The following is a 15,741-nucleotide window of genomic DNA, read 5'->3' on the forward strand; positions in this document are numbered from 1 at the left end:
ACTTACTTATTTTACCTGATAATTACAACTACTGGCTGACAATCTGTTGTTGGAAGTCTCTAAATTTTAAGACCCATTGACCATCCAAATAATAGCACTTAAGAGGAAACTGTTTCTTTCAACTATCTTTGAAACTAAAATTGTTTACACAGTACATTAAAGTAACAAATAATATACCCTGTAATTTAACTAAAACAGTTTATCTGAGCACAAACACACCACTGTGCATCAGTCTTTGTGTGCACTTACTGTAGGTTTACATAACATCATTAGGTTTACATAAACCTGATTCCAAGCCTATTGAAAATCTGAACTTGTGGTAATATATAGATTTTGCTACCAAATATTAGAGAAAGAAATAAGCAAATTAGATGTTTATCTAATGTTTGATAAAGATGCTTCCTGTCCAATGTAGTGGGAATGGCCTTCTAATATTCCGAGATGATAACTGTCATCTACTAATGTAGTTTACATAAAAAAGATGATTATATTCCCAGGAAACACCATGTAAATTAGTCTTCAGATGGTATTCAAGTTATTGCATTACATTTTACCATTAAGAACACCCCCCCACACACACACACAAAAAATAGAAAAAACTCAATGAATTGACAAAAGATTTAAAAGACATATTTATTCAAGATACATTTAAGGTAACATAGTAAAATTAACTTAAATAGTTTAAATCTTAACTTATAAAAATACCTTTAACACTCTGCAAATATCAGTATACACTTGTTAGATCCTTTTTTAGCCCTTTTCCACACTTAAATGTTAAAAAATGCTTGTGTCTTTTTCTTAACTCTCAATTTCACAGGCAGTTTATTAACAGTAAAGATTCTGGCACTTAATCGGTACAGTATTACATTTAAGATTTCTCTTGCTTGAATTTTACATTTGCAACTGATATTTTGTTAAACTGAATTGAATGCATGAAAGTGTCAGTAACTTCACAAGATGCAGGTCTCCAAGAGTAATAAAATGACATCATATCATCTAGATAATCAAAACCCAGTAAGGAGGGTGAAGGCTGGTCCCAAAACATATTACAATGACGTAAAATAGGATGTGCACATTTCAGAGGAGTTGTTTGATATAATTATGTACATGTAAAGGCACACACATACATATATATATTTTACAAAGTGTACGTACTTTGTAATAAAATTAACATCTGGTATGCTTCCTGTTTCCAACTATTACACAATACACATTAAGAGAAAGTAGCAAGATACAATATGGATTTAGAATATTAGGAACAGTATCACATTTTCATACTTTTAGATTGAAGACATTGAAATGCTATTTTGCGCTTGAGTTCAATATATGTGGTCTAATTACACAAGACAACATTGTTTAAGATCAGGGATGCCAAAAATTCTGTCCTTGAGTCCTTGATCTTGTTCGTACATTCACAAGTTCATTTAATTGAACTAAACTAACTTAATTGCTCAAAACGAACAAAAGTACCATCTTTCCCTGGACTTTGTATAGTAATGGGTAAATGTAAATGAGATGTATACAGGCACCAGGAGACTGTCCTCCGGGAGTGAACTTTAAGCATCCCTGTGCTAGATGCAACAAGCTAAATGACTGCAGACTGTAGGTGGTAGTCTTTTATACACCCTACATTAAATTTGGGTGGGACCTATTTATTCATTTTAGAAAACATGAAAATAACTCTCTAATACAAAATATATTCAAATGAACATGAAAAGCCCATAGTGCGAAAAAGGAGTAAAAAGTTTCACTTAAGGTGCATTGCATTTTTTTGCTCACGTGGTTTCACAATATATTCCTTGTACATCGAGTAAATAACTCCTGCAGAAAAGGGGGAAAAAAAATGTTAACAAATCCCATTAGATCAAAATTTGCCATATCTTGTAACGTACAATTCTCAATGTGAACTGGTGTTGTTCTTGTCTTGTAATCGAGTGAGAAACTGTTAATCAAGACAAAGTAATAGCTCCCACGCCTTTACTAAAAAAACATCTAAATTAAACAGATAAGCCCGGAAAAAAACAACAACAACATAGAAACCTCTATACCGTTTAGAGGTATTCTGAGTTCTAAAAATGCTGCAATTTCTAAAAAGTTACAAAAGATAAAGTCATACACAACACAAAGTACAGGAATGGTACTGGAAAGAAGTACTTACCTACAGTCATTGCTCCCACAACAAACCCCTGAGCTGCCACACGCATGTGGATGAGATGAACAGACATTTTAGTATTCCCCCGAGTCTTCATCTTATAAAGCCCATAGCCCACGATTCCAAAGAATCCTGCCATTCCTTGGAGAGATAAAGAAAACATGTCACTATTTTCCCTACTCTGGAATGTGCCTTCAGAATTATTTTAAATACAATAAAATACTATAAATTATACATTCAAAACAAATCCTTTTCAGGTACAGGTGGAACAAAACGGATTTACACTGGCCTGGTCTTCACTGAATCCTTAGCTTTAATCATAAATTAAATTTACTGATTTATTTCATGGGCATTCAACTTTTAAAATCATTTACAAAACACTGATACTGCATTACTCAGTTGGGGTAATTTAATTAAGGTTTTGATTAAGAAAAGCCCACGAGCTTATACTCTCAAAAGTTGCATTTGTATGGGGAACTAAGTGGACATGGTGGGCTTCTAGTATGAGTTTTGCAGTGTACTGTAAATGCTCTGAGACTGCATTCTGGAAAGACCGCAGAAAATATCCTGCCGACACTTTAAAGCAACAAGTAACGTCACTACAGTGCAGCCTTCCCAAGTGAGGAAGAAATAACTACATCTTCACCTTTGCCATCAATTAACAAGTACATTTTTTAAACAGCTTGAAGTACAGTATGTATTTGCTAGAATATTAATGTATTTGTTTTAGTTATTAGTTATACTACTCTCATACTATAACTACACAAGGTTTTAGGTATATCTTTAAAGGCTATTAATGAAATTGGAATTTTTGCTTTAATTCCCGAAAGAAAAGCACAACTGCAAATATTTTCAAAGATGATTTTGTCATCACAGCACTATATCTGTGCTTTTTATATTAGGAGGAATACATGTGTATTGTCTGCTGCTGCAAGAGATACCCCTTGCCAGGACCAGACAAATCCCTAGAATTTTATGAGAAAGCTTTTGGAAAGCAAGTACAAAGACACTTTAAGATACAATCCTATTTTGCACAAAACATTTAGTAAGTGTTGTAAATGCAAAAACATAAAAAACATAGTTAAATTAGGCAAGTAGCAAGAAGCCAGGTCTATGAAATACTACACACCTGCTGGAACAAAAGGAGACTCCTTTGCTTTCTTTAGAAACTTAGAGGAATGGGTATCCTCAGTGTAGACTGGAACTACAGCATCACTCGTCGACATGATTGCTGAAAGAAAGAACCATTTTGTATGTAGTTAATAATTTTGGGTCATTCCGTACCAACTCAGTCTGAGTGCCTGACCATCTTTATGCCAGAAAAAAAAAATCACCAAATGACCAGGAAGGCTTTGGTTCTACTAAATTCAAGTATGGTAATTAATTTTTAAAAAATCCACATAGATCTGTGACCCGGCTAAGGTCAGCCACAACTCCAAAAGTAAAAAAGAAAGTGTCCTTGGCTACTAAAATCAGGCTGGGCCCATATCAGATGCCCTCATGTGCTGTAAATTGTTCTACTCGTAGTGATAAGAGCTTTCAAGAAAAGATAATTAGGAGCTCCTGGCAGTGTACCATAGCAGACATAAGGTAACTATATCCCTCTCTCTGCAGGGGGTTAAGATACTATGTTAGTACTGCTTTAAGACACAGATTTGCAAAATTTGTGAAACACTTTCTACTTGTTATTTAATCCAACAGAATTCGATTATTGCTATTTTACCACGTGTAGGTCCCTATAACCCATATGGAGGAGTTCCAAAAATTACCCACAGATACTTTTTATAAGGCATGATGCAATCTGCAGACTTCAAGGAAAAAACATTGGTATTCATCAATGTTTTATTTTTAAAGTTATACAAAGTAAAAGTTTGCTTCAATGTTTCTGAATAAAACTCATTCACCTGGTCTGGTTACTTATTGAAAGTGAGTTATGGGCTCCTGAATTTTCTTATAAGCCTTATTCCTTACATGTCGAGCATCTTATACAAAATACTGGCATCAAATTTGATTCCAGGATCATTTTTTATAGTCAAGGTTACTTAGTTTCTTTGCACTTCATTCGCCTTATACGTAGAGGAGAAATTATGGTAATTAAGAGAACTCGGGTAACCTGACTTGAATAGACACAATGACACAGCTCTTTTACAAGGAAGTACATGCTAGCACGTATCCCCAGTGTACCATCCTGTTCTAAAACCTTTTACAGCCGTTTTAGGAGAGCAAATAAAATGAATGAGTTATACACAATTATGGTACCTCGTTAACTTACTCTATCTAGTTCATTCTGAATTACTTTTAAAAACATTTTAACGAGACTGGTTTTGGCATGCATTCACTAATACTGTTACATACAATTATACAGTTACAGCACATCCCTTTCTCAAAGTTAATTACAAGCTGAAAAGGACGCAAATGTAGATGTATCTCACTGTATCAATATATCACACTAATACAGAAAAAGAGCTTCTAAGAATAAGGAGGAAGTCTCACGTTGTAATGTTCAAATTTTCAATTGCCTCTTGCATCCGATACACTTACCTTAATTTAAATAAAATGAAAGATTTAAATTAAAAATCTATGACACATCAGTCATTTGCCTCTGAAACTCCATGAGTCTGTATTTAGTATTAAACAGAAACTTAGGATCAAAGATGTCATTAGAACCAGATTCCTAGTTGCCCATCTATACAGATGTGGAGATCAATCGTAATAACCCATAATTCAGGAACTGTTACTGTCATTGTAGCCAGTACAGGCGACCACAAAGGGTAACTTAATTTAATAAGCCATTTACTTGGTGAATTAAGAGTAATGTGATTAAGTGTAGCCTAACTTCAACTACAGTGCTACTTTAAGTATTATTAATTTTAATCATAGATTACATATAAATATATCTACCAAATCATTTAAGCCAGGTGTAAATATTAAAAGATATTACTATAAATGTGACCACAAGCACAAGAATGGCTAACTTCTCTTTTGGACCAAGGTCAAAGGAGAGGTTATCTTGTGTAAGGCCGTTCACAGAACTAGCCAAGATATAGCCGATACACCTAAAACAATACAGCAGATTTCTTTTCGTGTCCGTTTTCCTTATTATTTGCTATTAAAAACTATAATACAGAATATAATCTATTACAAAAATATACAATTTAATGAAAACCGATACAAATTAATCATTCAATAACTGATGCACAATTCGGAAACTTTAATTCTTCTCAAAGTATCAGAAATATTCTCAATAAAACAAAATTAGTCATGTTTGTGTGAATTCCTAGATACGTACAAAGGATGTGTATAATTATCTGAATATATTATATAAACTATAAATCATACTGAATAAAATTCTTACCTTTTAAAGTCACAAAACGATTTGTTCTTTAAAACAACTTTGATTTGTGATTCGGTACCGTTCAACAAAAGTTACTCTTCTCACAAGCTCGCCTTGCGATTCTCAGGCACTTTTGACAGGAAAAAGCCGGTGCTGCTGATGTAACGGACACTGACGTACATCGTCAGTCACAATGACGTTGCATTTTGGCGAAGATTTTGTAGATTTATCAAACACGGTATCTTCACAAGAAGCAGCTTCATATATATCGTTAACATATTTTACTAAAAAAAAATCTCCAAAACCAAAAATGCATAGAAATAAAAAAGTACGCAAAGAGACATTGCCAATCATGAGGCAAAGCAAACTGGTGTTTGTAGTCCTGTAAGGTGAACCAAATATAATATAAGGAAACAGTAAGGTACACTATCCCCATGTTTCTGAATATTTACAATATAATGTAAAATTTTGTATTTTTTCTTTATGAATATGTAGGATTTCGGGAAACAAAGGTCTTAAAATCATAACAATTCGATTAGGAAAAACTACACAGTTCACAATGCTCTAACGGGAAACGGATGTTGTGACAACCAGGATGGAATTCAGTACCTACCAATCAAGAAAAGTACAGGGTGGCGTAATTTTGAGCTTGTTCCCGTAACTGGGTCGAAAAATACCCTTAACAATAGGGTTCGCGTGCAAACAGCGATGACGTGCGTAGCCTGGTGGAACAGCTCGTGCTAATTATTGTAAATCTTACAGGATGGAATGTGTCTTCCCGGGTACAGCAGGCGTGTGTGTGCTGAGCTAATGGACGCTCTCACTTAATACAGGCTTTTATTCCCTAACTAAAACATGTGTTTAGTTCTTCTTTTAGCCCGGATCTTACTTTAGTTATCGGCAATTTGCTTACATTTTTCAAACTGAAACCATGCACAGCATTCATATCCAATAGGTTTAGATATTTGTCAACTTCTGTAGGCTTTTCCTGAAATGTTTTATGGTAGATGTGTAATTATACTGTATATTGACTTGACCCGGTTATATACGTTTTCTTTTTCTCCTAGTAATAAAGTAATATTACATTTTTAGTTGCAAAGGAACAAGTAATAGGTTTATTCTATGCTGAAAAGAGAAGAAAGAAAACACAACGTTTCGGCCGTGGAGCCTTCTTCAGGTGTCAGACATTTTTAGTATTTACTCGTTTTTAATATTTTATAGTAAATGTGGCGCAGTGGTTAGTTTTGCTGCCTCGTAGCACTGGGGCCCTAAATGCGGTGGGATCTGTGTGGAGTTTGTATGTTCTCCCCGTTTTTCCTCCAACAGTTCAAAAACATACTGGTGGGGTTATTGGCTTCTGGGAAAACTGTACCCGGTGTGAGTATCTGCATTTGTGTCTGTGCTGCGATGGACTGGCGTCCCGTTGCCTGTTGCCTGTTGCCTGCCAGGATAGGCTCACTTGTGACCCTGAGCTGGCAGAAGCGGTGGATTGATTTTATTGTAATAAAGTAATAGTTAACTGTCCCTTTTATCTAGAGTCGGGGATTTACCATGATGTTGTACCATGATATCTGAGTACATTTTTAGAAACACCCATTCTCTTTGAGCTCTCTGACGTCCCCCTTGCAAACAGCACAATGAAAACCATTGCATTCGTTTGTGCTGTTGAAAGCAGCGTGTTACTGAAAATGAGGTGGTTTGCTACGCGTCTTTTACTATATACTTGCTGCGCACAAATTATTGTAACAAAGCACTGACATTGAACGGGGATTGCTGAGTTTTAACTGATAACAACACCTACAATTTACTTTTTCAATCTGCCCATACGTGGGGTTGGGGATGGATATTTACCATTTGAATGACTGTGTTTTTTGTGCCTTTGTGTAAATAGTAAAATCCGTCTCCAACAAGATCTGAATGTAACCACACGACCTGACTGTTTAGCCTTAAAAAGGGGGAACATTAAGAAACAGAAGTATTTTCTTCACTAGCATATTGTAACGCTTACGGCCGACAGGTACTGTGTAAGAGCCGGTTTACCAGAGCAGGTGACGTCACCGCCCTTCCCAGTGATAGCAGGACCACAGCCCCCGGGCTGTGGAGAGATCTCTCTTTAGCTCACCGGGCGGGGACCCTGCTGAGTGACGCGGGAGTCCCGGGTTCGAGCCCCCGACGGTGGGGGGCCGACCTAATGCGGTAAGGGCGCCCGCCTGAGCCCCCGTTGCGTTACAATATCATAATACTTCGTTGCTGCTTCAATATTTTTCTAAACTGAAGAAGTAATCTAAGGAATTTCTTATTGTATGCCTTTTTAAAAATAAACCTGCAATTTAAAAAGAGGCTGAAGTTGGCTTCTTATTCGCGTTTTTCGTTCCACCTTAAATGCTGTGTTGTAATGTAATGTCGTCTTTCGCCTGTAGGTGGCTCTCTACAGTCATTTTTAAATGTACTAATCCGGATGGATTACCGGACATATCCTCAGTAAATGGCAATATGTAAATAGTGACTGTCCAAATTGCATTTTTGTATGAAACACATTTCAGAAAATCGAAAATCAATTTTCAAAATTCACTGGCACTTTCTGCATATTTATTTATCATAAAAATTCTCAAAGTATTGCATTTAACAAGAAATTTTAATATAGCAGTTTTAAATGGGACATTTAGAACATGGTATATGAGAATATGTGGTTAACCGTGGATGAGCAAAGGGTGATCGCACTATCTGCTTATTGCTATGAACCTACCTCCTGGTTATAAAAACGTCTTAAAGTTCTGACACTGAGATGTGAGAGACAATGGAACAGACTATCAAAATCGTGAACGTCAGGAAATTTTACGGCAGCATTTTTAAAATACGACCCTCTGAACATGGCATGAGAGACTACATTGGCAATTGCAATTTTTGCTCTATTGCTAGGGCCCTCCCTCCTGATTATAGAAATGTCTTAAAATTAGTCTAAAAAGACTACCAAAATCCTGAACTACAGGAACTTTTACTTTACCGTTTTACAAATATGACCCTTATAACATGGCATGAAAGAGAGAATATATTGGCAAATGGTGATTGCACTTTCTGCTGTATTGCTGTGGCCCTCCCTCCAGATTATAAAATCGTTGGCGAATAAGAAGCCAACTTCAGCCTCGTCAATTTTAACAGACATTTAATAAGTTTCAACCCATCTTCTGAGTTACGAATTTTAAAATGTTAAGAGAATAAGCAACTTCCAGTATTAAAATAACAGTGGTTGTGGTATCCTTTGTATACAATTTTAACACATAAACATGGGAAAATGTGCTGGCAAGAATTAGTGTTGGAATGAGTAGAGAGCTAAATATAGAGAAGTCGCTTTATCTCGGGAAAGGAAGCAGAACAGACGCTACCTCCAACTGCCCAAACGATGCACATGCGGATGAAACTGGTTCGGTTTTCCTGCAGTTGAAGAGTAGCTGAGTGACGCCCCCTGGCGACAAAGGCGTAGACGATACTTACAACTTCACATATACTGTAGAATACAAACATATTCGGTGGGTTTTTTGTAATGCACTGTGCTGTTTGTGTGTGTTTGTGTGTGTGTGAGGGGGGCTTAGCGTTAGCGTTGTTTTGCTGATTTCATATTAACTGCTCAGGTCAACTTAGTACATTGTTCTCCAAGCAAACCATATAATCCAATATTTTGGTACTTTTCGGTGTTTGTATTTTACCATTGCATACACAGATGGTAAAACAGAGGTCTTTTAAACTAGATTTAGACAGATTACGTTTCACAAAACTCAATAATATACAGATCATAGATTGTTATTCGCGTTTTCTAAAGTTCCGCCCACCCCATGACAGACTAAGGAATCCTCGTCAAATTCAGTAATTAAATACAGTAACTATTCAGAGAAGATTACTGATGCATAGCTAAACTATAGGAGGAGTGGCTATGTGTATGTGTGTGTGGGGGGGGCAACTTTACAGAGCTGTCCCAGAGGAGGTTTCCCTTTCACAAGACTTTTGTTGTCGTTAGAAGGGTGGATGGGTTAAAAACATGTGTGCCTGATTTTCAGTCTAAAAAAGGCAAAATGTTAAGGCGACACAGTTAAAAGCATGGAATTTAAATCGTAAATGGTGTGTTAAAATAGTACAATGGACAAGTAAGACCTCGTTAAAACAATAGGTACAGTATCGATAATCGCATTTGCAAAAAAAAAAACATTTATCTGCTAATACCTGAACCTGATACAAGTATGCAAAGTCCTCAAAGGCACTGAAAAAGTCATTCCAGTGAACTTCTGCAGAGCCAGTAATAAGGGAAACATGAACTAGAATCCCCAGGTGGAAACTATGTGGAATTGCATCTAAAACCGAGAACAGGAAACAATTTTTAGGCACCAGCTGGTGGGATTATGGAACTATTTATCCACCATGTTGCAAAATCCTTTTTTTTACTTCAAGAAACAGTTGAGTGAGATACTTGATTCAATTAGCTGATTAATTGCGGAAAAGCTTATGAATATGCTAGATGGGCCAAATCAATTGTAACCTTTCCAATGTTCTTATACTGTAATCTTTGCTCCCAGGAAAATTAGTGTATTCTTCATTTTAAAACGGGATTATTGCCGAATTTTACAGATAAAAAAATTGGTTCCCCATTGAACAGATTAAAAGCAAATACACCACGAAAGTCAAACTTTGCACCCAAAGATTTGTGACGTCTGGTTACATTTTGCCACTTGATTGCATGAGGGAAAATACATCCTTGATTTAAGTAATCAAAAAGCCATAATTGTCAAAAAGTAATGTGAATATTTGAGATATTAAATAGATACTTTATTGATCCCGTGAGGGAAATTGCAGATTTAAAATTTTGGGCGAGATTGTGCAACCAGCAACAAGATTGATGGACTAGTTAAGGAAGAAAGGTATATATCAAGATGACACAGTTGTCATTGTGTTACTGATAATGTTTTCGGAATGAGATAACTTCATTTTAATTTTATTTTAGTTTTTCAATTATTTTTCGCAGCCGAGACTAGATCACTTTCATTACCAAAATACACCACGAGGTGTCAGTACTCTTTAAACATTCCATGTTAGTTCGTCGCAGCAACTCGGAGTCTGTTTAATATTACTATTTTTAAAATATAAAATTTTAAATATTTTAAAGTCACACACAAGCTCAAACCTTTAGAAAGCATTTTAAAAATAACAAATTGATCATTTGAAATCTATAAATACATTTCAAATGCCTTTTGATACATGTTTTATGTATTGCAGTAGTACAGAGTTTTGAAGTATAGAAGCACAATTAAAGAGAAGTTTTTGGAAACTGTTCTATGGTCCAGAGACACACAAAGAATCAGAATGCATTTTTGTCATTCTTGGAAGTGAATATGTGTCCTAGTTTTGATGCATTCTTCCTGAAAAATAAATACTTTTATTGTAAAAATATAATTATCTGTTATACTACAAAGAACACTTTAAGTACCACTATGTCCTGTTTTTATAGAAAGATTTTTAATATATATTTATATATCATTTATAATATATTATCCATATATATTATAAATCTATATTATATTAAGTTCTGCATGAATATTTTATAAGTCTTTATGTATAAAGATTTTCTATGTTTTTATAGAAGTATATAAACATAAAATTGTTTCACTGCTGCTTCTGAAGTTGTTGAATTTATCAGTGCCTATGAGCATTCTGAGTACTTGAATCAAGTTCAATCATATTCCTTATTGTACTAATTCTATGCAATATTTTGAACTAGATTTCTTAACTTTTTAAACTACTTCTTGTATTTTTCTTAATTGAGTTTCAAGTGACTTGCCTTCTAGCTTTTGATTGACCTCTCTTGGTATAAATATTTTCTTTATTGAAGAGAATATCTTTAAACTGCTGCTGTCCTCATTCCCCTGATTCATTCTACTTTTCTTACAATCATTCTTTCATAGTCTGATTTTGTCTACCTACATACAGTAAGCTTTTGTATTCATCTCTTCCTGTGAAATTTCTAAATATACTTCAAAGCTTGCCATATTAATATGATGGACTGCTCACTAATTGTTCTCTCACCTCTGTTTTCCACACTTTTTCCTAAATATCTGAAAGACTGACAAACCTGGATGCTGATAGTTCCTATTGACCTAGTCTACGTGAGGACATGTGACTTCTCCCATGACAAGCTTTGTTTTGTGATACTAATACATCTTTTTCCTCTGCAATGTGGCATCTGGTTTTCAACTTTTTTACATTTCTCAGAAATCCAATATCATCTGTTGCACAGTTCCCACTGGTTTAACTTTTACAGGTTGGGATGCGTTAACTTATATGGAAAATATGACTTTCTACTTTATGACTTCAAGATGAGACAAGTTAATAGCTTTCAGAAGTGTTTCTCAGCACACCATTAGCTCACTAGATTTACTCAGACTCTTTGTACTTGAAGCTAAATTAATAAATGTAATAAGTGGAGTTTTTCCTCAAGGATTTCAACCCTCAAACATTAGGTAAGATAAAGCAGGTTTAGGTGACGAATACTTAAAAGATTACTGAAAATACTATGTTTTACTTCATGAAGTGCTTTTGACACTCCTGTCCCTGCGTAAACTTGGGCCTTTTCTGAAATTTTGCAATTGCCAAACAAACTTTTGCAAAGCCCACAACAGCTGGTAAGCTGAACTTTAACTCTAATTCTCTAATGACCCCTGGCACAGGACAGCTCTTCACTTGGTTACACACCAAATCCCCCTTCCCCAAAGCAATAACATGAACTGAGTTTAGTTTTCTTTTATTTCTTCAGAGCCACTTACAGCCAGGAGAAGTGTCCCTTCAAAAAATAAAATATATTATTTAAATATACAAAACATGCATTCTCCTATCACAAAATCACTTAACCTTTCAGCATTTCTCAGAGCATTGTATTTTCTCAATGGCAAAACTGTCTATGTCCTTTAAAAAACCCATAGTAATATGGTTTATTTTTCTATAATCATGATTGTTTGGGATTCGATGCACTGATGTGATGATGAGATATCTGTCTCAAATACAGCACTAATCAAATTCTTCATCAATAGCAATTTTATACTAGCTTAAAACATCTGCTTCATCGTTTAAACATGAAACCTGTGACAGTATAATGATAAAAAAACAGTACTTTTAAGCAAAATACAAGTAACATTTTGTAGTGCTGTAAAGACCCAAATCACAAAAGTGACAATATTAATAATAATATATAACAGTATGTTATAATTTCAAGGTTATTAAATGTTGAAAACCGAGAAGAAATTACTCTACTGCTTTCATTTCTAAAAACAAAATATGCATGCAGTGTTGGATAGGCAGCTGTAAATGCTGTCCAATTGGATGTGTAAACCATGTGGTTGTCTGACTCATGGTTTCCAAATTAGGGCAGATGGACTACAGATTTGTTTTTAATTAAATGTAATAATAAAAGGATTTGTAAATAAACTTTGGAATTTTTGTTCCCAATGTCTAGACAGTGGAATTGTTTTTAAAAGCACATTTGATAATTGATTTCTAATTCTGAATCAAAACACTTCAATTCTATTCCTTCCTTTGGGATGCCTACTGTATTTGTGTAAATATACGGATAACCAGAGATTACAGTATTGTATTTCTGTAGCTGCAGCACATACAGTACACTGCCCTGTCATCCGAAAAGCTGCAGGAAGACAACTGGTCAGGTGGCTGTTTAAAAAGTATAGGCTTTGTGTGTCAGTGTTACGTTCTGATTTTTTTTACTCCCCTCCCTTGCAGGGGTCCATTTTTGAGGATGGCATGTCCCTAAATTGGGTCTCTCTCTGGATTTGTTTAAGAGAGCGGTCCGGTTTTAAATGCCAGTACGGGACGTCTTGAGATGTAAGAAGGAGAAACAGTGAAAAATGTGAGACGTGTCTGATTTGTTTTCTTAGCTGTGGTGTAGGGTTGGGATTGTTGTGGCATTTTTTAAAGCTTAGTTTAGTATAGTTTAGAAAAATAGCTTTCGGAAGACTTTTCTTTGGCTTTGCCACCCTTTTCTCCAGAGACAGGTTTAGTGGGTAATCGGGTTGTAGAATAGTGTAGTTAGTTGTTTTTTTTGTTGTTGTTCACTTACCACTGTGTGTTTTTTTTACTTTCTGTCAGACAGTCATCCAGTCGATGTCTACTATTTGAAGTCTGCACTTTCAGTGTGCTAGACTTTAATAAACTAATTCAAGAGTGCTCTAAATGGACAGATGTGCTCAAAAAAAGAAGAGTGAGGCCCTACAGCCTGAATAACATCAGGAAAATCTGGAAATAGAGATGACTGACCATAAGACTCAGAAGAGCCAGTCCAAGAGTAAAAGTACAAACCCAGTGCTGAGTTTTTATAGGGAAGCTCAGAGCAACCTCTGGAGAAAATTGGAAAAAAATTCAGGTAATAGCTGACTACCCTCGCAAAACTTACTAACATAACAAGAGAAGAGGAAAAAGTGAAGGATAGGAAGACTGAGGTGGAAAGTCTTCAAGCCCAAACCACACAAACCACTGCTGAAAACAGATTGTCAAACATGTGCGTGAACTGAATGCCAAACACTGTGATTTTCGAAAAACTTAAAGCTAAAGGGAGAAATCAAGGAACTGTGACACATAGAGATGGCAACCAAAGGTCGAGACAATGCTTTTAAACATCTCCAGCCTCAGATTAATGATTTCAAATGGGAGCTGGAGGATGCCTGTACTGCCATACAGCAAGATTGATAATAGTCAAGGAAAGCGAGAAGAATGCATGAGCACAGCCTCCAGCCTCTTGGCTGTTACAAGAGGACCTGACAGCAGTAGAGCTATGCAAACAGGATGAGAAAAAAAACTGGCTGACAAGCTGGCCAGCAAAAGTTTGGGACTGTCAGCACTAGCTAATCAGAAGCAATGTCTGGAAGCCAAAATCTCTCAGCTGAAGGAGGAGCAGAGCAGCATGGAGATGACTGATGACAGCCTGAGGAAGACAGTGCAGCTGCACAGCTGAATGACAAGCTGCAGTCCGAGTATAACGCATCTTGGACAAATGAGAGCACAGCAGCTGGTGATACAGAATAAAGAGATGAAAGAGTTTCAGCAAAGCTCACAAGCAGAGGGTGAGCAGTACAAAATGGCTGGAAAAGAGGAGGCCCTGAAAGTTCTTTGAGAGGCAGGTTTATTGCGCAAACACGGCTGACACGGCTGACCTTCAAAGCCCACCTAGGCACTGAGCTATAGCTAAGTGAGTTAGTCTCTGCTTAACTGAAACCATAAAAGACCTAAAAGCTATCTGCGAGCAGCTATTTCTGGAGATGGAACATGTCAAGATACCGCGGTTGCAGTTTTAAGCACTGAGTAAAAACTCCAGCCCATTTTGAGGAGAAACCTGTCCAAGAAGGATAATGTCGCATACTGGAAAAAACAAGCAACTGCCTGTTTGGAAGTTTCCAGAAGTGAAGGAGTAGGAATGCTCATCACCAGTGCCCAAGATGAATGAGGAGGTCCCTTGGTCTGTACCTCTAGAAATAATAATGAATAATAATAATGTTGCTTTATTAGCCCTATACAATTTCTTGCATTAGGAATTTGTCTTTTCTCATACCCCAGCTTGCTCTCCATGAGACACAGACAGGTAGAGAAGCTTGGGGTCAAGGCACAGGGTCAGCCATTTATATGGCACCCCTGGAGCAGCTGGGGTTAAGGGCCTTGCTCAGGGGCCCAACAGAGTAGGATTCCTCTGCCAGCTGTGGGATTTGAACCAGCAACCTTCCAGTCACAGGCACAGATCCTTAGCCACAGAGCCACCGCTCCGCCCCTAAAGATTATTTCCCTGACCGGGAATCGAACCCGGGCCATGGCGGTGAGAGCGCCGAATCCTAACCACTAGACCACCAGGGAGCTAAATAGAGATAAATGGCATGAGTCCTGAGGAGGACTTTGAGAGAGATGAAGACTGACTGCTGCTGCCTTGGCCAGAACCTGAGGACGGGGTATCAAATGGAGAAGTGGACCTGCCAAGAGTTTCCTTCAGTTGAAAAAGGTAACCTCTTTCCCTTTTCCTTTTAACTTTTCCACTGTAGTAAACTCTGGCAGGTCCTCTTGTTTTCCTTCATTTGACATGCTGTACTTTCTTTGGAATTCGTTGTTTATCCTTTGCCAATATGTTTCAAAGGAGCTTTGGAAATAGCAACATAATTTTGCTTTGGACTTTTTTTGAAAAGTCTTGGGAGTGGTTAGATATTTTCTAGCAGGAAAACAGTCA

General features: G+C 36.5%; 1 protein-coding gene and 1 non-coding gene across 2 annotated transcripts; both read right to left on the bottom strand.

Annotated features, from left to right (window-relative positions):
* Nucleotides 1–619: 619 nt before the first annotated feature.
* higd1a (HIG1 hypoxia inducible domain family, member 1A) lies at nt 620–5,846 on the bottom strand. The gene is made up of 4 exons (XM_088919100.1): nt 5,508–5,846; nt 3,282–3,383; nt 2,159–2,293; nt 620–1,821 (listed from the first exon to the last, which is right to left on the bottom strand). Exons 2-4 carry the CDS (start codon nt 3,376–3,378, stop codon nt 1,748–1,750), a joined length of 306 nt encoding a protein of 101 aa, XP_088775226.1. The 5' UTR covers nt 3,379–3,383; nt 5,508–5,846; the 3' UTR covers nt 620–1,747.
* A 9,459-nt stretch (nt 5,847–15,305) lies between these two features.
* On the bottom strand, nt 15,306–15,377 carry trnae-cuc (transfer RNA glutamic acid (anticodon CUC)). Its single transcript has one exon. It is a non-coding gene; the product is annotated as a tRNA-Glu (tRNA).
* Between the last annotated feature and the right edge of the window lie 364 nt (nt 15,378–15,741).

Source organism: Atractosteus spatula, chromosome 6, assembly GCF_055471065.1.
Source record: "Atractosteus spatula isolate fAtrSpa1 chromosome 6, fAtrSpa1.hap1, whole genome shotgun sequence".
Classification (NCBI taxonomy): Eukaryota; Metazoa; Chordata; class Actinopteri; order Semionotiformes; family Lepisosteidae; genus Atractosteus; species Atractosteus spatula.

Excerpts from the sequence above, each read along its gene's own strand:
- higd1a (XM_088919100.1), bottom strand. The coding sequence starts at position 3,378 with ATGTCGACGAGTGATGCTGTAGTTCCAGTCTACACTGAGGATACCCAT. Across the intron at positions 2,294-3,281 it reads GTCTCCTTTTGTTCCAGCAG|GAATGGCAGGATTCTTTGGA; the intron begins GTGTGTAGTATT and ends TATCTCTCCAAG. Across the intron at positions 1,822-2,158 it reads TGTGGGAGCAATGACTGTAG|GAGTTATTTACTCGATGTAC; the intron begins GTAAGTACTTCT and ends CCTTTTCTGCAG.